The 24133-nt window shown below is 37.6% G+C and overlaps 3 protein-coding genes across 7 annotated transcripts; 1 reads left to right on the plus strand and 2 right to left on the minus strand.

Moving 5' to 3' along the window:
• Window positions 1–106: 106 nt before the first annotated feature.
• LOC124412285 (pachytene checkpoint protein 2 homolog) lies at window positions 107–2401 on the minus strand. 3 transcript variants are annotated; one of them, XM_046892034.1, is made up of 6 exons: window positions 2152–2397; window positions 1813–1969; window positions 1506–1709; window positions 1189–1416; window positions 723–1070; window positions 107–624 (listed from the first exon to the last, which is right to left on the minus strand). In XM_046892034.1, exons 1-6 carry the CDS (start codon window positions 2193–2195, stop codon window positions 355–357), a joined length of 1251 nt encoding a protein of 416 aa, XP_046747990.1. In that variant the 5' UTR covers window positions 2196–2397; the 3' UTR covers window positions 107–354. The 3 variants fall into 3 exon arrangements, with proteins under 3 accessions (XP_046747990.1, XP_046748007.1, XP_046747999.1); XM_046892051.1 differs by lacking the exon at window positions 1189–1416 and having other exon boundaries at window positions 2152–2401; XM_046892043.1 differs by lacking the exon at window positions 1813–1969.
• Window positions 2402–2852: 451 nt separating this feature from the next.
• LOC124416637 (centromere-associated protein E-like) lies at window positions 2853–19406 on the plus strand. Of its 2 annotated transcripts, none has more exons than XM_046897884.1 (23): window positions 2853–3261; window positions 3599–3736; window positions 4521–5288; window positions 5374–7752; window positions 8432–8572; window positions 8944–9251; window positions 9332–10041; window positions 10123–10250; window positions 10648–10704; window positions 11583–11750; window positions 12142–12219; window positions 12906–13220; window positions 13287–13658; window positions 13743–13949; window positions 14117–14269; window positions 14404–16099; window positions 16205–16550; window positions 16632–16782; window positions 16861–17421; window positions 17536–17826; window positions 17898–18065; window positions 18151–18533; window positions 18619–19406. In XM_046897884.1, the coding sequence occupies exons 1-23, from the start codon at window positions 3211–3213 to the stop codon at window positions 18731–18733; spliced, it is 9684 nt and encodes a 3227-aa protein (XP_046753840.1). In that variant the 5' UTR covers window positions 2853–3210; the 3' UTR covers window positions 18734–19406. The 2 variants fall into 2 exon arrangements, with proteins under 2 accessions (XP_046753840.1, XP_046753841.1); XM_046897885.1 differs by having other exon boundaries at window positions 8965–9251.
• LOC124416638 (2-phosphoxylose phosphatase 1) lies at window positions 19001–23226 on the minus strand. Of its 2 annotated transcripts, none has more exons than XM_046897887.1 (3): window positions 22803–23226; window positions 22462–22629; window positions 19001–22127 (listed from the first exon to the last, which is right to left on the minus strand). In XM_046897887.1, exons 1-3 carry the CDS (start codon window positions 22891–22893, stop codon window positions 20815–20817), a joined length of 1572 nt encoding a protein of 523 aa, XP_046753843.1. In that variant the 5' UTR covers window positions 22894–23226; the 3' UTR covers window positions 19001–20814. The 2 variants fall into 2 exon arrangements, with proteins under 2 accessions (XP_046753843.1, XP_046753844.1); XM_046897888.1 differs by having other exon boundaries at window positions 22759–22870.
• Between the last annotated feature and the right edge of the window lie 907 nt (window positions 23227–24133).

Below are 24133 nucleotides of genomic sequence, written 5' to 3' on the forward strand. Positions count from 1 at the left end.
ACGTCTACGAGGCTGCATAGCATCAGTGTACCAGCGGTGATAATCAATGAATATTTCCACTCAATCCACTATAATCATGCAGAGGAAAGAGAAAACTTGAGGCACAAATAAACGGAATGAAAGGTTGTTTTGGTAGGAATATATATTATTATTTAAATAGTCAATGTAGCGTTTCATAAATGTCAAAGTGTACAGCTAATCTAAGTAAATATTATCTTCTTAAATTGTAATACCTGTGTGTGTTAAAAGTACATTATCAATTATGTTGTAAAACTTAAAAAAGAAGTAATTTAACGGTGATAATAGTTATGCAATAATTCCATGATACAAAAATAGTATGGACTTTACGGAATATTAATAGGTTTGTTCCAGGGCATCCTCTTTGTGTTTCGTAACTGCTAAGTGCATAGCTCTAAGAAATTGCGACAAATTCGCGGTTTTGGTGCGTAGGTAAAGACTGTGAGCAAGAAACGGTATTTTTCTCAATGCACGACCGCTTAATCCAACACTTTCACGGCTCAGTTCAAGCAGTTTCAGACTTTGCCTTGTAGTACAATTTTCTTCATACCCATTCGCTTTTAAATGCGATATGTCAAGTATAACCTCATTTTCTATTATTTGTGCCTAGAACCGACAAGAGAGTAATTGTTTACATGGATTGCCGAATGAAGACCATTGATGATTACTGTGTGTCTGAAAATCATTTATACATCTTAAATTACCTTGATCAGCTCTTTGATGCACGATTGATAAATTTTGTAAATAGCAATTTCACTCGGGTGCCCTATGTACTGTTTGATGTCTGCTCGGTCTACAAAGGCCAAGTCAATTGCCTCAGTCACGTTGCTGGTAGTCAAGATGAGAACATTCGGGTAACGTTTAATATGGTCCAACTGAGTGAGTAAGGCATTTACAACACGAATAGAATCGCTCGGCTCTGTTCCTGAGACTGAAGACTTTCGTGCGTGTGCCAGGGACTCTACTTCATCGATCAATACACAAACCAAGGCATTTGGATTTTCGAGTAATTGTTTCAGCTCACCAAACATCTTCATTACTAATTTGCCGCTCTAAAAAGTAAAGAATTAATAAAAAAAAAAATGGTTAACTGTTATCTGATTATCTGCAAAAACAACATGAAAAAGTTGTGCAATGTTTATGAGAGGGGAGCAGGAAATATGACTTTACCTCAGAAAACCACTTTGAAAACAAGCTATGGCTGTTTATTTCTACCAGAGCAAAGTGAGCATATCGCTCGTTAAATCTGATAGCCAATTTCTGAGCCAAAGCTTTGCACAAGCTGGTTTTACCAGTTCCTGGAGGTCCGTGCAAAAGTACGACACGATTCCAGCTTATAATGTTAGCATCTATCTGACGGTCCGAAAATAATATTGTAGTTTCAACAAAACTAAGTAACTGCAACACGAATGAAGAAAAATATGAGAATAAGGTAATTGAAAAAAAAGACAACTTGTAAAAGACTAGGTTTCGGTTCCAGCTCTTACATTTTCCTTTACGTCAGAATCATAATACAGACTTTCCCACAAGCCTTTAAAATCTAACGATGGTAAAACCCAGTGAGTAGCGACGGGTAATTCATCTGAATTGTTATCACCATCACAAATTGTTTCCATCGCCGGTTCTTCTTCTTGTAATCTATACACATGTAGTTCAAGCTCCATCCCCTCATTTAAGCTTACATGTGTGCTCTGAAAGTTCGTGAATATACTATATCCTATTGTCAGATGTTGTAAATTAAATAGCATCTAAGATTTTCCATACAGGGAATAAACAAAATATAATTCTTCATACTTCGTTGATGTTGCGATAAAATGATATGGTTTCAACATGATCCCTCAATACATTGTTAGAACAATGTTTCCCGATAATTGGTGAGCACAAGTCCAGAGTGTTCAACTTTTTCAACTCATCTTGTACTTCTTTGTTTATCTCCTCGGTAGACAACAGACTTGAATGAAAAATTAGATTTATTAATAAGAGGCTGCATGTGCATTGACACAAGCGTTCACAACTTTCTTTCATTTCTACTCCAACGTCGCGAGACGGGAACAACAAATGTTCTCAACTGCGTACTGAAATCAGTTCATCCACGACTCTGACAATGAATGAGCAATGAAACATGCAAGTTACCTGTCAATCCGTTGACAGACCTCGATGTGTAGTATGTGACTCATATTTGAGAAATGGGGCACAATAACTCGGTGGATGTGAATTGCTCTGATTATTATTACCACGGTTAAAGCAGAATATTTGAATATCACGCTCCCGGTTTCTCACCGTAATGTCCTTTCACCTGACAGCTGACTTATTCAATTTGTATTCTTTTTTCCGCACAACATGGCCGACACGTGCTCACGGAATCGGGAGTTTTGAAGCGCCGAACGTTGGCGCCAGTTTCAAGAACACTGATTGGCGACCCTTGCCGACTCTCTACTCACGTGGCGCCATCTCTTAGATTCTTGGGATAAATCCTCGAGCATTCAGGTCCTCATGAAGATAGATAGCTGGAGATATCACTCTAATCTCGCATTCGTGCCTGAGCAACAGCAATCCCAGTACATTCTGTCTCTCTTGCTCTACTTCTTGATTGGCTGCCTCATCGAGCGGGCAGCGTGCTCAGCCAATCATTGCGCAGAGCGAGAGAGACAGAGTATACTGGGATCACCTTTCCACAGTCACGATTCACGCATGCGATTTAGGATGCTATCTCTATGATCTCTGTATTATATCTCTGTTAGGTATAATCTCGCACAGCATAGCTGGTGGCATGGAGGGGGGAGGATAGTTAAGCCTCTCGGAAATAAGTAGAACCGTCACGACGAAAAGAAAATTACGAAATTCGTGGTCAATAATAAACAAACGCACTACATTCTCGGCTGAATTGGACAAATGATTTGAATTAACGTGGGCAGTAACATGCAGACGGCGTTGTTCGGCCTGTTAAGAGCCGAGTGTAGATTGGCTGTCTTGATATACGGTACCACCTATGTTCAAACTACACAGACGCTACTCGACTGTAATTTTCGTAAATTACAAACCGTCAGCATATCAACGGTCGAGTGTTTGAGAAAAAGTGATCCGAAATGTAGCGCCGAGGAAATCATAGTTCATTTTTAATTTGTAACGACATTGCATTTATGTGATATTTGGACATTTTTTATTCGCATAACTAACGAGGATTAGGGAATAATGGACGAGGACGAGAAACGGCAACGCGCTTTGGAGGCTGGCCGGGAAATGGTTCGTACCCTAAACGACTTTTTTCATTTATAATTAGTCCTGGTATTTTTAAACCTAGTCTCGAGCCGTTAATTCGTACGATTTCAAAGACCACTTTAGATCATTAGGGCACGATTTATTTAGATTCCTACATCCAATCACAGTTTGTCAGTAAAGCAATTACTTCATACCCAAATCTCCATCATTTTTGTTTATCTTCGTTTTTTTATATTTTTTGTTGCCCCACACCCAGAGTCTCTAGTCACCACATCTGCTTTGCCATTGAGTCCAACGTAGCGATATAACGTAGCAAATTCAGCATTCATTTGTTTAATATTTCTACTTTCACAATTCTCAGCTTGCTAAATTCAAAGCAGAACGATTGTACAGTGTTCACAATAGCAGTGGCAATCAATCGGCTGAGCCCTCAGATGCAGAATCCTCGCGTAACGAGGCCCAGGTGCCATCTACAACAACACAAGGTGCTAACGTCAGTGTAAGTATTTCATTTGCTGTGAAATTTATAAGTACATTTCAAATTCGTCAACAGATTGATCAACAGTTTCAAGGCAACTGATCTTATAATAATTTTATCTCTTATTCAAACTCTGCTGCAGTATAAAGTGCACCTACAATCTGCTTATCACCCTGGTTAATGATATCAAATTTATTTCAATGAAATACACCTGTTCAAATTTTTTGCTAGGACTCCAATACTCTTATTTCGTTTTCGTATCAACAATTTGTAGTTTTATTTTGACGGGTCATTATAAACAGAAATGAGACACGAACTATGTGAATAATAAATTGTTTATGCATACAGACAGCTATTTCTTCTGATATTCTATATATGAAAAAAGTTTATTTTGGATGCAGTGAAATTCTAAAATTTTTGTCAATTTTTGAATACATTTTATGATCCTTGATAAAGCATGGATGTAATCATTTCAATTTTCTTAGCCATTCCAATATGACAACATTTTATTTCAAAAAGTCTGAGAATTTAATGTCTATAAGTATAGTACTGGTCTTGAAAAATTGCATAAATTTGTGTAGAACTTACTCTTACGGCAATCGAAGTTGATATTCAAATAGTCACAAACGATATTTCAATATAAGGTCAGGGTTTCTCCTTTAATAGTAGTATTTTTTTCTGAAGAGTTGGCTGACGATGGACATGAGGCAGAAAGAACTGAAATGACTAAGATCGAAGGCCACATAAATATTATGTAGAATACTGTTCAAGTAGGATTTACCTTATTTTTTTTGTACAAAAACAGATGAACGTGTCATTGAGAGATTTAACTCATAGCAGTGTCAGTATGAGCGAAGGAGAGGGCGAAGGTGATTTGGAAGGAATGGCAGGAAGAGTAGCAGAGCTGGAAGAATTACTTCAAGGGAAAGAGGCGGTAGTGGAGGCTCTTAATGCTGAGATTGATAATTTGAGGGGTGAAGCATCATCTCCAAATTCATCACAAAGTCGTGCTAGTAGTATTAATTATAAGGATCTTGTGCTAACTTATCATGCCAAGCTTCAAGAGTTTGAAAGAGCAGTCAATCAACGTGACAATCTCATTGAAGATTTAACTGCATCTCTGGAACAAACACTCTCAGCCAGAGACTATCTGTTGACTCAGGTAAACACCTTGAATGCAATGCAATTGGAACACCGAACTACTCCGGTCGAAGACATCGAACCGTTTCATTTGAAAATAGAAAAATTGGAGAATGAGTTAGTAAAACAAAAAATGCTAACAGAGGAGTTTAAATCGCAAATGAATAAGTCCAACGAAGATAGGAAGAAGTTGGAAATGGAACGTGAAACACAGAAGGCTGAAATAAACGACTACAAGCTTCAGATTAATCAGTTGAACGAAAGAATTCGTATTGGAGCAGCAGAAAACAATTTGAATATTACAGAAACATTAGAGCAGCAAAAACAATACGAAGCTCGTGTTGACAAAATTAAACGGGATATGCAAATAATTTTAGAAAAATTTACGACAGAAACTAAGACAAATGCAGAAAAGCACCAAAACGAATTGAAGGTAAGTTTATCTGAAATAGATACTTTTTACGTATATTCTAAACATTGAATCGTAAAGATTGTTGCCTAATGATCTTTGATTTCAGGAGTTGTCGTCATCTCATAGCAAGGAATTGAGTCGAGTTAAGGAAGACTACGAAAAACAGTTGAAACTAGTGATAGAAGAAAATAAAACGTTGTCTGATCGATTAAACAGAGATTTACCAGATCTTGAAACCAGACATGCTAAAGAACTATCTGTATTTCAAACACAGCTAACAACCTACAAAAAAACTGTTGAAGCATTAAAATTGGAACTGGTTAACCACTCTGAAGCACAGAGAACAGCTCAGGCCGAAGTTGTACTCTACAAGTCTCGTGTTGAGGATCTTACCTTACAGATGGAGGCGAATCGTCGTCAGAATTCCTTGAAGAGTAAGGCAGAAAAGGAAATGTTGCAGGAGCAAATAAATCTGCATAAAATTCAGTTGGACGAAATAACTTCGAAATATGTCGCTGCTTCTAGTGTATTAGAATCCAAAGAGAGCATCGAACGCTCTCTAGAGCAAGCTCTGACAAACGTAACTATCCTGAAGCAAGATAATGAGGCATTAAAATTCAAATTGGATGATCTCTCAGCTAAATATTCGGCAGCGCAATCACTCATAGAGAACAGTCAAGTTCACGAGAGGTCTATGAACAGCAAAATATTTGATTTGGAAAAATCATTGTCGAGATTGAGCGGAGTCAGCTTTAACACAGGAAGCGAGTTCAATGAAACCACTTATCAAACCTTCGACGAAGTTGCTTTACAGTTTCAAATGACGAAACAGAGACTTGAGGAAAAGGCATTGATGGAAAAACAATTAGTTGAGAGGATTAATGGATTGGAAAATGACGTTTCCAAGACTACTGAAAACTTGGTACAGGCTAATGAGAGATTGGAGAAAACTAGTCAAGAGCTGCAGAAGGTCAATCAGGAGTTGGAAAAGGCTAACCAGGTGAATCGGACATACGAGAAAGAGTTGAAAGACTTGAAAAATTCTCAACACAAAAGCAAGAGCAAGTTAGATGAAGTGCAAGAGACAACTCCTGGTTCGACTGAACTTTTCCAAGGTTCGTTGTACTTCGGAAAAGACGAGGAAACGTCCAAGGAAATCCCAGATTTGCCAAAGGAAGCACCAACCTGCGAAGTGAAACTTTTAAAAGATAAAATTGAGTCGTTTGAACGAGAAAATGAAGCATTGCAAAATCAGCTTGATCAATTGAAGAACGATAAACATCAATGTGCTAAAAAAATTATTGCACTCAATGAAAAATTGAAACAATCTGAGGAACAGTCTGACCAGTTGAAGAAAGGACTCGCAGCTGCTTGGGAACAGTGTGCAGAGGTTGAGGAAAGGCTGAATCAAACCTTGGCTGCCAACGAAAGTACCCCTAACGAATCTGCACTGACTACCTCGTTTCAAGACGGCAAACTGCCAGATCAATCGGAAACAATGAATGAATCAGATCGGCTACGGGAAAGATTACTTAAGATGGATGTAAAATTGATAGAAAAAGGTGTGCAAGCAGAAGTCGTTAATATTCAAGACTTGGAGAAAAAAATTGATGAATTGAACGTGGAAAAAGCAGCCATTGTTAAAGAAAATGAAAATCTGATTAGGATTCAGAGAAATTACGAAGAAGTATGTGAGAAATTGGAGAAGTTTCAGAAAAATTTTGACGAACTTCAGCAGGAGCGGCAAAGATTAATTGAAGAAAATGAATATTTGAATAATAAGCAATCGAAAGAAGATATAAACAGTCTTCAACTGGAAATAGAAAAATTGGCGAAAGAAAAGCAGTTACTTTTAAACGAAAAGACTGTCCTGATTAAGCAGAATGAAGGTTTGATAGAAAAACATGCCAAAGAAATGGATGAAGTTAAAGCAGAAACAGCAAACGACGTACAGAAATTGAAATCGCTCTCACTTGGGATGAGTGACAACGCATTGAGCTTAAGCGATTTGAAAGCCGAACTCGAGACTCGTCATTCTAAGGAAATGGAAGAACTGAGGACCTACTTTGAGCAAAAGTGTTTACAGATGGAAAAACAGTATTCTGAAGAAGTATTCAGTCAGCAGTCAAAGAAAATGTCCGACAACGACAGTGAGATAGAAGAGTTAACTGATGACCTGTACTTTGGTGGTGGTGGCGACTGTCTAAACGTTTTGGATGTTCCTGGGCGAAATTCAAAGACAGATAGCGAGCTTAAGAGCAAAATAAATTCTAACGAGGATGAGAACATGGCAAAATCTAAGGCGGAAGGCTCAGAAAAAGTTGCCTCGATACAACAGGAGCTGTTCTTGAAAGTTGAGGAACTTGAGAAACTGAAATCAGAGTACGAGGAAAAGCTGGTTGAACAACAAGAACTGCACAACAGCATGGTGCAGAAGCTATCGGAACGAACCGGCAAACGAGGACTAATCAAAGTGGTGAATCAGGTGAGAACAAAGCCTTTTTCATAATATTATGAGCGTATTATTTTGGCATGAACATGTGCGTTATAATATTTTTGGCGATGCATGTAGTACTTGTGTACGATCGAAATTTTGCAATCAGAATGGAGTTTAATTACCTGCATATGAATTTGTAATAGCCAGTTTGTCAATAGTGGCTATTGTAGTTTCACTCCCTGGTTTAATTGTAAGCGTTTCCCTCCATCAACCTTTGACATTTCGTTATCTACGTCGATGCGAATATTTTTTATACCAGTTTCTTGATAACAAGTTAGTTACGAAGGCGTAGCGCTTAGTGTCGTCTTTTGATATAAATTATCACAATTCGATTACGACAAAAAGGGTAAAAAGAAAATGAAAAATAACAGAAGAGTTCACTTGATTGATTCATGCTGACAGAACTTGGCGGCGTATAAATCAGCATTTTGAAAAGTTCAATTCGTTGTAGTTTCAGAGTTATTCTCTACAGTATGCATGCGGTCGATGACTTTGCATTTGACTCTTACTCTTTTTGTGGGAATAATGTAACTTGATTGCTTCAGGAATGGGTTGTCTAATGGTTGTATTCATTTTCATTATACAGTATGTGTATGTACCGTTACATAGTAAATCCCATTCGTAACTAACATATGTGTTGTGTGGACCTGTGAACCTGCGCATGCAGCCATGTCAAACGGATTTGGATCCAATTGCTGTGGAAAGTGGCGAATTGACCGAATTGAGAGCTGCCTACAGTCATCAGTTAGAGGAACAGGTCATGTTGGCCAGGCTTGACATCGTCAACGCACTCCAGGAACAGATTCAGGTAGCTTATTGCCACCTGGAACCGCTTTTGCACATTTCAGAAGTTAACACCACTCCAGATTACCTCCATTATATTTTGATCGTACTAGTCATTCCATTTTTGTGTATCCAACTCAGAAAAAAAAAAAATTGAGAGTTGGCTGTTGTGATTATATTTACTAAAAATTGTATTCAATGGTTGTTTGTTCAATTCTTTTGAAAACCTCACTCACACGGCTAAACATCCAGAAAGATTAGTGGAGGATTAGGGGTGACTCGTTCGTTATTGACATAGTGACTCAAAATTGCACTACAAATCGCCTATTCTTTGGTGGAAGGGATGCTTGTTAAACAAATAAAAATACCTTTCATTTGAGTGCAATATTTTGATAGCGTGACATCGGCATTATGCAGGCATTGCTGTCAGCCGACGAATCAGACGCGCAGCAGAGTTGGCCTGCAGAACTGCTTGAACTACGTGACAAATTCACCGATGGTTCTAAACGTGAAATACAAGAACTCAAAGAGCAGCACACTGCTGAATTGGCCCGGCTTAAGGAGGAACACACACGTCTTTTGACCCGAACTATCGAACGCCATGAAGACGAATTGACGAAAATTAAAGCAGTATCCAGAGGTAGTGGAAAAACGGGTTCAGAAGACGAAAATTTGACTTCAGAAAATCTTCTAATTAGAGAAAGGTAATATTAATAATATTATTGTTGTTGTCCACTTGTGGTGTTGATAAGTAATAAATGAAATCCATCCATGATTTTTACAGGGACAATTTACATAAGACCTGTTTGACACTGAAAAATCTTGTAACAGAGTTGATCAATTATTTTACAATGTGTGAGGAAGAGGTAAACAATACTCTAATATCTGAGGTACTGAAAACGCAGTTGTCAAAGTCTATGGAAATGAAAGACAACAAAGAAGAAACGTCGACTGAAGAAACTGGGGATAGAACGGAAGATCTACAGAGTATTGTGTGCCCTACGGAAGAACAGACTCCTTCTAAACTCGCAGTTACAAAAATTAAAAGAGTTCATTTCGCGCCTCGGTATTCAGGCATCCAAACGCTGATGAACGACGATAATACCTTGTTGGAATTGATAGAAAGGGATAAAGACGTCACCCGTGAGTTGAAAGTTGAGTTGGACAATTGTTTAGATCGACTAAAATCAGAGGCTGCCCAGATATTGGGAGTATCATCGACACCCGAAGAGTCTAAAATCGATATGCTTGCGAAGCAAGTTTTGTGGTCGAGCAAAGTGAACGAGGAACTCAGTGTGAAATTTGCAGAAGCTGAAAATATGATATTCAATTACGAGCAAGAAAACGAACGTTTGAAAGTGAAAATTAACGACTTACAGCTTAAGTTAACTTCTATAGAAAACAAGAAAGAAATCATCAGCGAAGGTTATGGCGAACATGAGGAGTCGGGTGGCGACGTTACGACGGAGAATTTATCCCAACTTCAAGAACGAGGTGAGAAAGAGGCGCTATCTGAACATTTGCAATTTAACATTGCAAAAAATATTAATTATTCAAAATATCATCTATTTTCAGTGAGAACTGTGATATCAAACGGAGGTGGCGAAAATTCCTACCTATTGCAGCTAATCGAAGATTTGTGTAGACAAGGGGACAAAGCTGCAGATGAAGCGAAGAAGGAGAAAGAAGACTTGCAGTTGCAGGTAATAAAAGTTTTGTGTGACTGTGTTCAATTGCATGAAAATTGATTATACTTAGCAATAGTTGGTATGTGTTGAAAAAATTTTGGTGTATGTGTAAGATGAATGATTACCCGACTCTTAAGTTGTAGAATTGATATTGTTTTATTCTGTGAGTCCAAATCACGGAGAGTTTTAAAAAAATTCTCTAAAATTGGTAGCAAGATGCACACTTTTTACTCTCTGAACTTTGGTTTTTATGATTACCTAAATCTTATTGAATCCACTTTCAATGTTTAGGAAATTATATTTCCAAAGAGAAAAAAAAAAGAATAAATTAATTAATAGAGCAAATATTAAACCCCTGTGACTTGGAAGGACAGATTTCCTGAGATTGATTTGCATTATGTTGTCTTGCCAGCAGGTATCTTTTGACCCTACTCCTCCCCCATACATTCACAGGGTTTGCTGCCGAAAGGTAAATCATAGAACTACTAATATTAATACACATTCGCTGTAGTATATGCAAAATTTTGCTATTACCCCCAATTAAAAATTGACAATTCATTTGCCATCATCGCATACATGGTCACCGTAATATTGCTATATAGAATACTTGTTTATAGGGTTCGTTATTTCTGTGTGAAGCTTTGTTAAATACAAAAAATATGAATATGCTTATCTGACAATTACATGGAATACAATTGTTAAATTTTCATGTAACAGACGATATGGTTACATTGAATTTGCGTTATTATGGCCTTGAAAAATCATTTTCTATAAAATTCTGCTGTTTTCCTAAATCCCGACTGAAATTATTATTAAATATCCTTGCCTGGTTATGTAATTGCATGGCGGAATGGGTGGTTATTATCTAGTTTGTAATTGAGCTTTTTTTTTGTTTTGGTTCGGAATTTTTGTAAGATATCGTTTTGTTTGATTTGCACATGCCCCATCATTCTCTGCAATGTATCACTAAAATAATGACCTGCTTTGGGTGGTTTCATTTGGAAAAATCTGCTATGCTGTTTTATTAATTATAGGGTCCGATGATTGATGCAATTTTTGTTTAAATCAGTTTAAAAATGTGCAGAATCCACGAATTTAATCTTAATGAATTACTCTCACTCATAAATTTTTAAGGACTGGTATTTGAAGTCATCCTTTCAATGTAAGATTAATTATAATATTTTGTTACAAAGTCATTAGCATGAATCCATTTTTCCCTTCATCTAGCAGCAAATTAATGAATACTAAAATTTTTGAATAAAATATTTTCTTGAAAATAGCTTATTAATCACTGCATTCCTGTATATTTTTCAAAGTATCAACATGATCCATAAACCTGATGTTTAGATCGAAGCAGCGGATAAGCAGTTGCGTGCTACGCGTAAATTCCTTGAGGAACAAGCTGGCGAGCGAGAAGCTGAAAGAGACGAAGCAGCTCGTAAAATTGAGGTCCTTATTGAGCAGCTTAGAGAAAAGGATCGCGAAAAGGAGCGTGATCAACGTATCACCTCAGAGGTAAGTCTTACCATATAAATAGTAACGATAGAAATACCTCTTTCGGATTTTTTGGAACTGTGCATATTTTTGCAATCTTACGATTAAGTAAATATGCACATATTTAAATAATTAATAATAATAATTTTTTGGTGGTTAGATTTTTAGTGCAGGTTTTGGCTAGCCTAACGATTTTTGCAGACGTAATATCAATTTTTAATCAATATATTGTTTAATAATAAATATAGTCATATACACAGACAATTTATATTATCATAGAAAAGCTTGTAACACGCATCGCCGCATCGTATTTTAAATAACACACGTTTTTGTCATTGTGGTACACATCTATCATTACTTGAATCACGTTTTTCTGCACTGTGGTTTTGGTTTCTCTGTTTGTCACGCAAAGCAGTCTTCGCTATCGCCTGTACCACCATCAACTTATGCAGTCACCCATGCGCTTCGTCCAACTGACATCGAAGCAACCGTGAGTGTTTATATATGTTTTTCAACAACCAAAATTTCACACCTTTGCGAATCAGAGTTGCTGACTCATTGCTTGCCGATAATGAAAATCTGTGCGAATTTTTCTCTTTTTTGTAAATCTACTGGTATTTTTCATGTTCCAATTTTTTCATACAATATTCATACTCCTGATCAAACATGCTATTTTGGGTCTGTGTTTGAAAAACTAAAATTAATCTGTAAACAAATTAACATGGGTTATGGTAAATAATAAGAATTCATAATCTAAACATTGCAAGTAGTTTATTACTTTTTCATCTCTCTTATTTTGTTGGTATTCCAAATACATTCTAGAAAATTATTCACTGATCTTTTTATCAACGCTGTTGCCATTGATTCTATTTTTTTTTATATGAATACACCTTATTCGATACATTTAACTTGACCCCGTAACCAGAATCTCAATTTAACCATTTAAATTTGTACACATCCCTTAATTCTAGTCTTGGAATTAATAGAAATGACAATCAACATTGATAAGTATTATTACTGTAGTGATTAAAAATAAAATAATATCAAAATAGTGTTAATATAATTTTTGTGTGCTTTAAATATCGCATAAAAAGCTTAAATATGGTAAAATATGTCACCGCTTGCATGCCTATGTAAATATCACTTAAAAACATAGATCGATTACGGGAAATATAGGTGGAAGCCCTTGAATCCCAGATGCACGAGATGTCTTCCATGATGTCCGAGGCTGAGGCACGAAAGTCAGAGGTTGAGAGCGAACTGAAGGCAGCTATTGACAAGATATGGGTATTGCGAGATATTATCACTGACTTGGAGCAGCAGGTCCAAGCAAAAACGGAACGTGAAGATGCTCTACAGACCCAGATCAATCAGTTAGAAGAATTAATAAATGTGCAAACTAAAAATCAACAGGAACTTGTCCAAGAATTAGACGCGATTAAAATGGGCAGCGAGAACGTTCATTTGAATGAGCACATCGATCATCTTCAAGTAAGTTTTATTTCAGTCGTCCACAACGATAAGTGGATATTGTGTATTAACTCAGCTTGTTTTCAGGAGGAACTTAGAAAGCACAAATTGAGCACTGAACATTTCGACGTTAATTCGTCGGCTATGAAACAGATCAAATTGGAATTACGTGGTATGGGCGCACAACTGGACAAGAGAATAAAAGAGCTGGAAGCATTGCACATGTGTGGTTCTAACTTGAGCCTTAGCCAGCCCAGCGAGGACGTGTCTGTTAGGGAACAGATCGACGCTTCCCGATGCCCAACACCGGATGACCCTCAATCGCCTCCAACTTTACCGCTCGATCATATTCTTAAACTGAAAGAGAAAATGATAAAACACAGTAGAGCTGAAGAGGTTGCCTTCAGAAGAATTAAGGACTTGGAAATGCAGATGACGGCTCTGAAAAATCAGAATGAAGTTAGTCCCTCAATGATCTATAACTTTTGTTATATGAATCGCTTGCTGAAACGTACAAAAGCTGTAATTATGAATAATTTACAGGAACTACAAGCCGAGCAAGAAATATTACAGCAAACAAATTCAGAACAATTGTTCCAAATTGAAACTATGCGTGGTCGATTGGAACAGCAGAAACAGAGTGCTCCTTTTGCTCAGAGACAGGCTACTTCTCGCTTGGAATTACAGTTACATGAAGTTAATGCCAAGGTTCACTCCTTGGAACGCGAAGTAGCTGATAAGGATTTACAGGTAAAAATTTATTGCCACTCTGTATAGATCGGGTATTTCAATTTGTCTCAAATTTAAAGAATACGAAACAAATTTGAAGAGACTTCGTTATTCGAAATCCTGTTTCAGACACGCAACTTTTTAAGAATTACCTTTGTAGTATAATATCGTAAATTTTATTTTATCAGATAAAAGACACTGAAATTCAATTGGAGAGAGCGAATAAATTGTTGCTTGAAAAAGAAGGTGAGATTGCAAGCGTTGTTGAAGCCGAGAACAATACTATTCAAAAACTTCGAGATCGTCTAGAAGTCATCGAAGGAGAGAAAAAATTGTTGGAGGTAATTTCAGTTAATTTTATCTTGTACCAGAATAATATTACACATTTTTTCTTCACACCAAACGCTTCTTTATGGACGATACGAAATTCAGCCTCATCACATCAAGTCAATTAAAAGTTGATGTTTGTTTCCAGGAAAAAGTTGGATCACAGGAGCGAGTTCAGCAAGAGTTACCGCAGTTGCTTGACTCGATGCTGGAGGATAAAAATGAGGAAATTGATCACCTAAAAGAACAATTATCTAAAAAGGAAAAGCAATTGGAAATATATTTGTCATTGAATTTGGATGAAAGTCAGTTGAAAGAATTGATGAAGCAAGCTGAGCCAAAGAACAGCGCTCGTACATTGAGCGATATTCTTTCAATTAATTCAGAGTGTGAAGAGTTCCCAGAAGCTATCAGAGAACATGTTAATCTGACGCAAACCTTGCCATACAATATTTCCAATTTACGAACTGCCGGCGATGCTAGTCAACTGAAATATGTCAACCAGATATCCCCAATGGTTATGATTGAACCGAATAAAACTAGCGCTGATGTTCCTCGACTGGAATTACACTCACAGTCTCGTAGTATGTCAGAAAGCTGCATACCTCGTTCTCACAGCTCGACCGGCATTGAATTGGTTCGCAGTGTATCTGAATCTAAGTCGCCGACAATTGAGGAAAATGATAGTTTGAACCACGAAAATGTGAGATCTCGTAACGTTATAGAGAACGAAGCAAACGATGAAAATCTTTCGGGGGAACGATTGTCCGTGGAAACTGGTGAATCCGGTGTATTCAAAGAGGGTGAAACTTCGGCTGAGGGAATAAACGAAAGTGCTAGTCAGTGTCCAAGACATGGGAATAGATCAATCGAGCTCCTCAGTCCACGCAAATCCGGTGAAGACTCGAATCAGAGACTGATACAAGAATTGGAGAATCAACTGAGTAAAGTAAAACAAGAACTCGAAGTTAAGTCAAACAAATTGATAGAACGAGAAGCGGAACTGAACGCCATGCAACATGATCTGCTAGAGTTACGTACGGAATTGAAAGAAACCATAGATACCCTAACGTGGGATAAATTTTTCTACAAAGAACAGTTTGAATTGACTCAAGCTTCGGAAAGTAAAATAAAGATCGATTTGTTGGAGGTTGAAAATAATCTGAAGTTAAAGACGGAGGAACTCGAAGAATACAAGGGTAAAATGCAGACAAACGAGAAAATTATCACTGAGCTAAAAAAGGAAAATTCAAGGATAATTGAAGAGCTTGATGAGAAATTAAAGAAACAGCTCAAGAAAATTGATGCTACCTTACAGGAAAAAGCTCAAGAGTTGAAAAACTTAAAGGAAATTATTTTCGAGAAAGACATTACCATCGAAACACTCGGAACTCGTAATGTTGAGATAGAAAATGAAAACAAACAGTTATACGAGTACAAAACTAGGTTTGAAACTTGCAGAGAAGAACTATCCAACTGTCAGATCGAAGTCCAAAGACTAACCGAAGGATTAAACAATAGAGATTTGCTTATAAGAAGACTGGAAGATATGGCGAGACGATCGAGCCTCTCTGGCGCTTCTTCACCCAGTGAAAACAAAGACCAAGAAATTCATCATCTGCAAGAGCACCTCAAGGAAAAAGACAAAGTTATCAGACAGATGAGTGATGACAGTAAAAGTTTGCAAAGAGCTTTGGAAACGATACAGAATAAAATGAAGGAATCAGGAAATGTTGTTGAGTTAAGAAAGAAATTGAAAGATGAAAAAAAAATGAATACGGAACTAAAAGAGATGGTTGAAAAACTACAGGAAGAGATCGAACATGTTAGACTTGCCTCACATCGTAAGTAAATTAAAGAATTGCTGAATGAATTATTTTTTTACTTGGACAGAAACAAATAGGTTTCACTCTTGTTATGCTGCTAAAAATTAGTATTTAATGTTACAGATACATCCGAAGACGAAGGCGATATAGAGGATATGGTTCAAAGAGAATTACAGGTATCTGCTCGACTAGACAAACAAATAATGAGCGCTATTGAGAGTGAGACAGAAGAGAGAGGTGGAACCAAGAGGCGAATTGAAAGACACGCTTGCAATTCTTTGGATATTGAGCCGGTTGATCAGGCTAAACAAGAAAAGAATGCTCAAAAATATAACGACGTCCGTCTAAAACTCAAACAAGCCAACAAATCAAACGAGGAACTAACTAAGCTGAAAGACGATTTAGAAATCGTTGTTGATATGCTTAAATCCCAAGTTGCGGAATATGAAAATCGTATCTTACAAATAAAGTAAGTAAGATTCGGTGAGACGCACGCTTACCTAGAGATGAGAAACAAATAATAATTTCTAAAAATCTATTTGCATTTCAGATCAGACTTGGAGGAAGAGTCTAGAACAGTCACAAGATTGAACGAAGACCTTGCGAAAGAAAAAGACACGAGCCGACATTTAAGAATACGGTTCGAAAGAGAACAAACTGCTATACACCAGACTCAGAAGCACGATTCGGAATTGATCACGGTTAGTATTATATATATATATATATTTTCCTCTTTTTAATGTTACATTGATTTTTTAATAAACAAAACTCATTCCCAGACGTTAAGAATGAAGTTAGAGGCGTCACTGGATGCAGAAGATAAATTACGCTCGCAGTTATCGGATATCAGACGTGATCACAAGAGGATAGAAACGGAATTGAATACTGTGAGAGAAAAGATGAAGAATCAGAAGGTGGCTGACACAGTTAGTCTCAAAGAGCAGTACCTGCAAGAAATGATTGAAGCAGAGCAGAAAAAGTATGTTACTGTTGCCGAAAAGTGTGAAAAAGAAGAAAGGAAGAACGTGGAACTGACCGATAATATACGAAGAATAGTAAATGAGAAAAGTAAATGTGAAAGGGAACTCGAAATGGTGAATGATGATAGAGAAAAGTTGGCTAGTAAACTCGCTTTGGTTGAGGGAATTAAAGAACACCTTGAAACAGACTTGAAAAGGACTAGAGATGAGTTGAGAGCACGAGAAGGGGAATGTGAGTGGCTACAGAAAAGAATCGATACCATTACTGAAGCTGAAGCAAAGAGACAGCAACAAAGAACTGACGAACACAACGAATTGAAAAGCCTCAGGAGAGAAGTTGCCAATACGCGAGAAGTTATGGTGAGTTAGCCAAAACTTAAATATTTCTCTATTTTGTACGTTCAATCCAAGGATTATCAAAATAGGAAAAAAAGCACATACCTATTTCTATGTTGTAAAATTTCATATTTTTAGGTCGATCTGGAAGCGGACATGTCCCATTCGAAGAAACAATTGGCCAAGTATCACGAACGACAAGAGCAATACATTCAATGCATTGAAACACAGCGAGCCACTTCAGCTGATCTAATGAAAAAGCTTACTTCGGCAAAAGATGAGGAAAAAAGACTAAAAGAAGTAATTAACGACATGCAAAATGACCTGCAAATGAGTGTAAAACGAGAACTAGAGCTTACCAGTGAATTACAGAGAGAGAGACTTTGCGGCGAGAAAAATATACCAGTTAAATTTGTACAGAAGATCCAGGTAAGATATTTATACCTATGAGTTGATCAGTGAACGGAATCTTTTAAAGAATTTCCATTGTACGATTTCAGGATTTGAACGAGAGTCTGCAGAAGCATTTGAACGAGAAAAGCATCCTCCATGACAAACTGGCGAGAGCTCGAGAAGAGAAAGAGCAGCTATTAGTTCGAATAAGAATTTTGGAACAGAATCAATCTACAAATGCCGCAGGTGTCATGAGCGGAGAAATGGTGGAAAAGGTTTGTCGACAATCGCTTTTTTTCCATCAGGGTAATCGACAGCTGATTAGATCCATATGTATATTACGTTTCTTTTTTTCCCTAGCTTCAACACTTTTATGGAAAATTCCTACGAACCGATAGTCGGCGAAAAGCGTTGGCATATCAGAAGCGCTATCTGCTCTGCGTAGTAGGCGGATATCAGCTTTCGGAGGAAAATACTCTCGCCGTTCTCGCTCAGCTGACGTTAGTACAGCGGGAGCATACCACGAATCGTCACAACAGGAAATCACCAAGGGTGAGATTCAGATGCGCAGCCCTGGCGATAATCAGTATCCGAAGAATGAAGTGGCTCATTGGACGGTGGCGAACGGGGAGAAGAATTGGCGCTAATGCGGTTCTCGGAAATCCAGACCAGTCGTTTATCATGTTGCGCAAAACATCATCAAACAATCATTCACCTCCTGTTCGTGACAGGCCATCCAACTTGTGAGTAGCGGGCCAATTTCTTTCTGTTTAAATTCTGCTTTGAATAATCGAATGATATCAAATAAAGTTTTTTGTAACTTTGTAGTAGAGACGGCGGTCTCGGGGGTTTCCCACTTGAGCACTTCATAGATCGTTTTGTAAGTATTGAAAAGAAGATGGACCATGCTTTGATAGACGTCGGTCAGCTGACCTCGGACTAATAAGAGTCGTCTATCTTATGCTCACTACCTCAACGTTTTCTTCTTTATCAAGTACAAAGTACAAGTTGTTATTGTATTACATGTATAACTTTGGATTAATTGTGCACCGCACAAATTTCACAACGCAGCCATGCCCACGTATGGCTTGTATGGGATTGCATTCTCCGTCTGAGGACAGGTTACGTTACTTTTAGTTGTTTCTCTGCGTCAGACGGAAATGTCGAGAAAAGAACTGGGCATTCGAACAAATTTTTTTTTAGGGTGTAAATGTAGTTCCATATTCGATTAATTAATTAAGCTGAATGTGTACATAAAATATTTGATATGAAAAATAAGTTCGAAACGTGTTGACTGTTTGCTACTACTATAACTATTAGTCATAAGGTTTTAGTGATAAAGATTTTGTTTGTTCTCATTTTTTTTCTCTGTTTTTTTAAGTGATTGTCAGACAGGTTTGTCTTATTATGGTGTTTTAGAATTTTATGTTTTGTCAGATATCGCGGCCTTTTCTACATCAGGTGAATCACATTGTTTCACACAATGAAAATATTAATTTCTAGTATGTAACATGACCAAAGCATTATCAAGTTTTATGTAATATGTAGCTTTGATGGTAGAAACATGTGCCTTGTACATTGTATTATATATTTATTAAATGCCTGTTTTTATATTATATATGAATAAAACGTTACCACGCCATCGTAATCTGCAATTTACTATAAAAAAATATTTACATTTGATTGAAAATTTGAGCGAACTGAGCAAAACGCTGTTAACAGTATTCAATGCGAACGTACTATTGCTGATAACTTAACTACTGAGAATTGGCATATTTTGTGTAATAAAGACTTGATACTTTTAACAATGTTTTTTTTAATATATACGTATATATATATATATATATATATATAATCTTATAGAATATACATCAAAACAAGAAATATTATATATTGTATCTAATTTGCACACCTAAGGTACTCGACAAGCATAGAATCATATAAGCTTTTTCATAAATGCTATAGAAATTCATTCAACAATCGTAGGTATTGAAAACTATGCGAAAATTAATGTCGATTTATACATTGTATGTATATATCTGAACATTGAATTTTTTGCATTAATAATGAACATTGAACTCAGAAAATATTTTTCGAGTTTCGAATGCGCGAAGAAGACTAAACTCAATTTGATTCGATCACAATGATAAAGTATCGTGGATTGATCTCTAGCGATATTAAAAATTTACATGTACATATGTTTGTTGCTTCTCTGAGTGTTATATACATATATACATCACGTATGATAAAAAATATATGACGGCCATCTAAAGCTATTCACCTATTAAACTTTTTTTTTCAAATACACTAATATATGCTAAAAGACTATTTGTTAAGGCTTTCTTGGATAGACTTCATTGTGTATTGTGTGTAAACTTATGACTTAAACAACTTCCAACATATACGATCATCTGTTAGTTACTAGAAAATATTCTATGAAGTTTTGCATAAGACTTGAGGTATATGTATATTATCAAACCAGCGGAGATAATCTAATACTTGATTGGTACAAATTTGTCATACTATTAAAATCACTTGGGTTTTGTCAGAATTGGAGCCTATACACTTTTAATTCAAAACGCAAAACAAGCTCTAGTTGAGTGAATTTTTATCAACGGGTGCACGTCCGTTGTTTAACACAACTCTCTTCATCCATTATAATCATGGCCTAGATATACTGTACAAATCTTTTGGACCGCAAGAGATTACGAAATTTAAGGATTCGCTTAGTTCAGTTTGCATTTAATTCGAAGGGATGAGATTCGCACCTTTTTATCAATATAAAATTGTTTTGTAACATTTATCTCCCAAAAAGCAGAGCTAAGTAAAACCAACACCAGTTTTTTGGTCACGAAAGAATTCGAACATTTTCGCAATACCTATTTTAAGAATTGCACAACACGACCCACTGCTTTTGTTCATGAGAATATACTGGTATAAATTGTACTCATCTTCACTTCAGCATCATTAAAAAAGTTCATTCTTTTACAGCCAAGGTAGAGAATCACCCCTCAGACTGAGTAGTTATCCGTGTTTCCGTATAGAACATGCATCTTTGAAATTAGTGGCGTTAAATGGTGCAAAATAGTCGTCGTGTAGTTGTCTGATGATTGCTTCAATCGGACAAAGTTTAGTCTCTGCTTTGATTTTATCAATTTTATCTGGTCGATTATGAACATTAACACTGAAATAGTTAACGTTTTTGCAGAACGGTATATCCTGGGTAAAATCCTTGCCATTAATGACGACCCGAAAGTAGAAATCGCTCGCCACGTGATTCTCATTCTTCGGATTCATTTTGTACACTTCAATAATGAATCGAGAAGCGTAATGCGACATAGAAAATCGATCGGTGACCAAGCCAAGCGCCGTGGCAAGGTATTCCAAGGTCTTATCATGTCCCGAATACAAGACTACTTTCGGTTTAGCATCGGAGACAATTCGCAGCATGTGAGACACTATGTCCCTCAGTAAACCATAGGCTCGTAATAAGCCATACTTTCTTTGACTCCTGCTCTTTGCATGCTGCTTCGCCTCCCATTCTGTATATGCAAAAAGACTCGTGACATGTTCTGTTTTAACGCAAAATTGTTGTACTTCCAGGTCTATACATGGCAACGGCGCATTGTGGCAGACATAAGTGAGCAGAGCATCCCTCAGTGAATTCGGATCGGTGCTTTGAGCCTGCTCAGGCATTTCGAAGACAACGTTACCAGCCTGCTTGATCAGATTTGCCACTGCAGGATGGGACCTCAGATGTTCAGCCATTTCCTTCGAGTGTTGTTTGCTGAACTTATCAGCTGCGGAACAGGCGCAGTCCGTATTGCAGAAAGTGAGACTTTGGCTCTCTTGCAGATTGATTTTGGCAAGGTTGCCAAAATTGTCGTACTCCAAAAACGTGTAGAGCAGGGCTACCGCGCTTTGCACTGTTCTCCTGTATCTTGTGCTGTAAACTATAATGTCTTTCGAATTTAATGTGCTACTGTTCAAGTTCAGTTTGTTGTAGTAAATATTCCTCAACAGCAATCCAGTTTTGAGAAGTTGGTTTACACCCAAACCGGTCAACTGTGCTAGTTTACATTCCTTCGAATCTGCTGGGAGCATGGGAAATCCGTGAAAAGGTCCCAAAAACTGTGTCCATGCTGTTCTCGAGTAGCTTGATACATTTTGCAGGAAACTTTGGTAAGCCAAGTAAACACTTTCCATCTCAGAAGTACCGCTGAAGTCCTTGGCACAGTTCACTGTTGTGATATTCCGCACGTGAGTTAGGGGACCTCTGTCTCCATGTCGAATGAATACCAGAATACCTTCCAGAGTCAAGTTGCCATCAACCTTTCCTGTTGAACAAGAGAAAAAGTATTTATGTGATGCAAAAAATGCTGTAAATACTTAGTATAGATTTGATCGAACAATTGTGTACATTCGTTAACAAGTGCAGATATTTGTAAAACAAATGTCTAGATCGTTGCAATATATATTTTGTAATTTCTATTTCAATGGTATCGATAAGAGAATAGTTGGAATTTCGTGCGCCAGAGATGATCAGCCGGTGTGAAATGTGAAAGCGGCACTGAACTGGAAGCACGGTATAGATTTTGTCCGTGTGTCAGCAGGTACTCGAACATGTGAATAAAAATTAAAATAATATTCAAGGTGATAGTAGAACTCTACCTTCAGCTCCAGGATTGATATCATCGGGTGAATTGCAGAATCTGAATATCTTTTTGGTCTTTAGATCGAGCTTGAGGTTCCTGGGAAATTCCCTGAGAGAGATATCGCTCGGAGGACGTCTACCCTGGGTGTAAGTTTTCTCGTCGACCCCGATGTACTTGTACATACCTGGAGAAGGGAACAAAATTATCAATGATGAAAAAAAGAGTAGCTGCAGCGAAGGTGCATCGAATAGTTGAACAAGTAGATACAAAAGATTGTGAAGCATGAAATACCTGTTCGCGAAAAATGGTTTACCAAACAATTGAATCTAAAATATAAAACGTGTGCGTAGTCCTCACCAGCGACTAAAAGGAAGATCCATACGCTGAGTATCACGTAACAATAGAACGCTCGATGCTGATAAGAGAGCCGTAGCATTTCCGGCAGCATCTTAGGACGTTCTTCGGAGACGGAGAATCAACGAAACGGCAAAATCGCGGGTCGCGGTGAAGGTCCAGGGAGCGATCAGGCGTTGGGATGAGGACCGGCAGCGACAAACGCATCGTTGCATGCTTCGGCCCCTCTCCATACGATGATCCGCGTTAGCCGCGTTCCTCTGTCCGAGAGTGATATGAATTTCGTTCCGCAGCCATTTTCGCCGACAGGCACCGACGGGTTTTATGTAACCTGTACCTGACGCGACGACGATGGTGCCGCGCGTCGAACGGCCACTGCAGGAGCTCGCGGTTTTTGCCGCTTTTACACGGGCGTGAAAATGGACTTCTCGACGCTCGCGCGGATTCTTCTTTTAATATTCCGAAAGGGTTGCGGCCGCCAAGCGACCCTCAACTCGGCGCATGCGCTGCCCATTTCAGTCATAGCCCACAAGACACTTGCAATGCAATCTCTCGATAACACTAATTTCTTTTTCTGATAATCTAATCTCTGCATGGCGGGGGCGGGAGGGCTCCAGATTGGTAGTTTAAACCCAGAATTTCAATCGACAAGATTCTGTAACAGCTTCGACTGCCGCCTTGAATTTATGGTCTAAATCGAGATATATTAATTCCAGATACGAAATTACTGTGATCAAAGTTGTAGAGAATTAAATATTTTACCTTGGTTGACACCATTTTTAGTAAAAAGTTGAAAATTGCCGAGTTATTTGACGTAAAATTTTTTTCCATAAATTCAAAATGGCCGTTGAAGCTACTGCGGAATCTGGTCGAAATTCTGGATCTAAACTACCAATTTAGACCATCCTTTAAACGATTGGAAAGAGAAAATAATGGTAGCGAACAATTCCCGATTAAGGGAGTTCTATTGGAAAATTAATTGACGGTTGGATAAAGATGAAAATCGAAGAAATGAGACAAAGAAATTTCTCCGAAAATTGTACGAAATCAGTTCAAATCAGAATGAAATGAGACGAAGAAATTGCTTTGAAATCGTATGAAATCAGAGGAAATCAGGTGGAGTCATCCAGAATCGTAAAAAATTGCTGTGAAATCTTCTTAAGAACACGTGAAATCGTGTCTGATACCAGATACTAGATGAAATCATCGAAAATCATATTTAAAATCATGTGAACTCATCGGACGTCACGAAATTATGAAATCACGGGTATGCTAAAAATTTGAGTGAATAAACCCTCGATTTAACGTCTACTCTTACGGCACACTACTTTTTC

Source organism: Diprion similis, chromosome 2 (assembly GCF_021155765.1).
Source record: "Diprion similis isolate iyDipSimi1 chromosome 2, iyDipSimi1.1, whole genome shotgun sequence".
Lineage (NCBI taxonomy): Eukaryota > Metazoa > Arthropoda > Insecta > Hymenoptera > Diprionidae > Diprion > Diprion similis.

Coding starts and splice junctions, on each gene's coding strand:
- LOC124416637 (XM_046897884.1), top strand. CDS start 3,211: ATGGACGAGGACGAGAAACGGCAACGCGCTTTGGAGGCTGGCCGGGAA. Junction 10,042..10,122: donor ATCCCAACTTCAAGAACGAG/GTGAGAAAGAGG, acceptor ATCTATTTTCAG/TGAGAACTGTGATATCAAAC. Junction 17,827..17,897: donor AATTTGTACAGAAGATCCAG/GTAAGATATTTA, acceptor GTACGATTTCAG/GATTTGAACGAGAGTCTGCA.
- LOC124416638 (XM_046897887.1), bottom strand. CDS start 22,893: ATGCTGCCGGAAATGCTACGGCTCTCTTATCAGCATCGAGCGTTCTAT. Junction 22,630..22,802: donor GATCTTCCTTTTAGTCGCTG/GTGAGGACTACG, acceptor TCCCTTCTCCAG/GTATGTACAAGTACATCGGG. Junction 22,128..22,461: donor TATCAATCCTGGAGCTGAAG/GTAGAGTTCTAC, acceptor CTTGTTCAACAG/GAAAGGTTGATGGCAACTTG.
- LOC124412285 (XM_046892034.1), bottom strand. CDS start 2,195: ATGAGTCACATACTACACATCGAGGTCTGTCAACGGATTGACAG. Junction 1,417..1,505: donor ATTCTGACGTAAAGGAAAAT/GTAAGAGCTGGA, acceptor TTCGTGTTGCAG/TTACTTAGTTTTGTTGAAAC. Junction 1,071..1,188: donor TTTCAAAGTGGTTTTCTGAG/GTAAAGTCATAT, acceptor TTTACTTTTTAG/AGCGGCAAATTAGTAATGAA.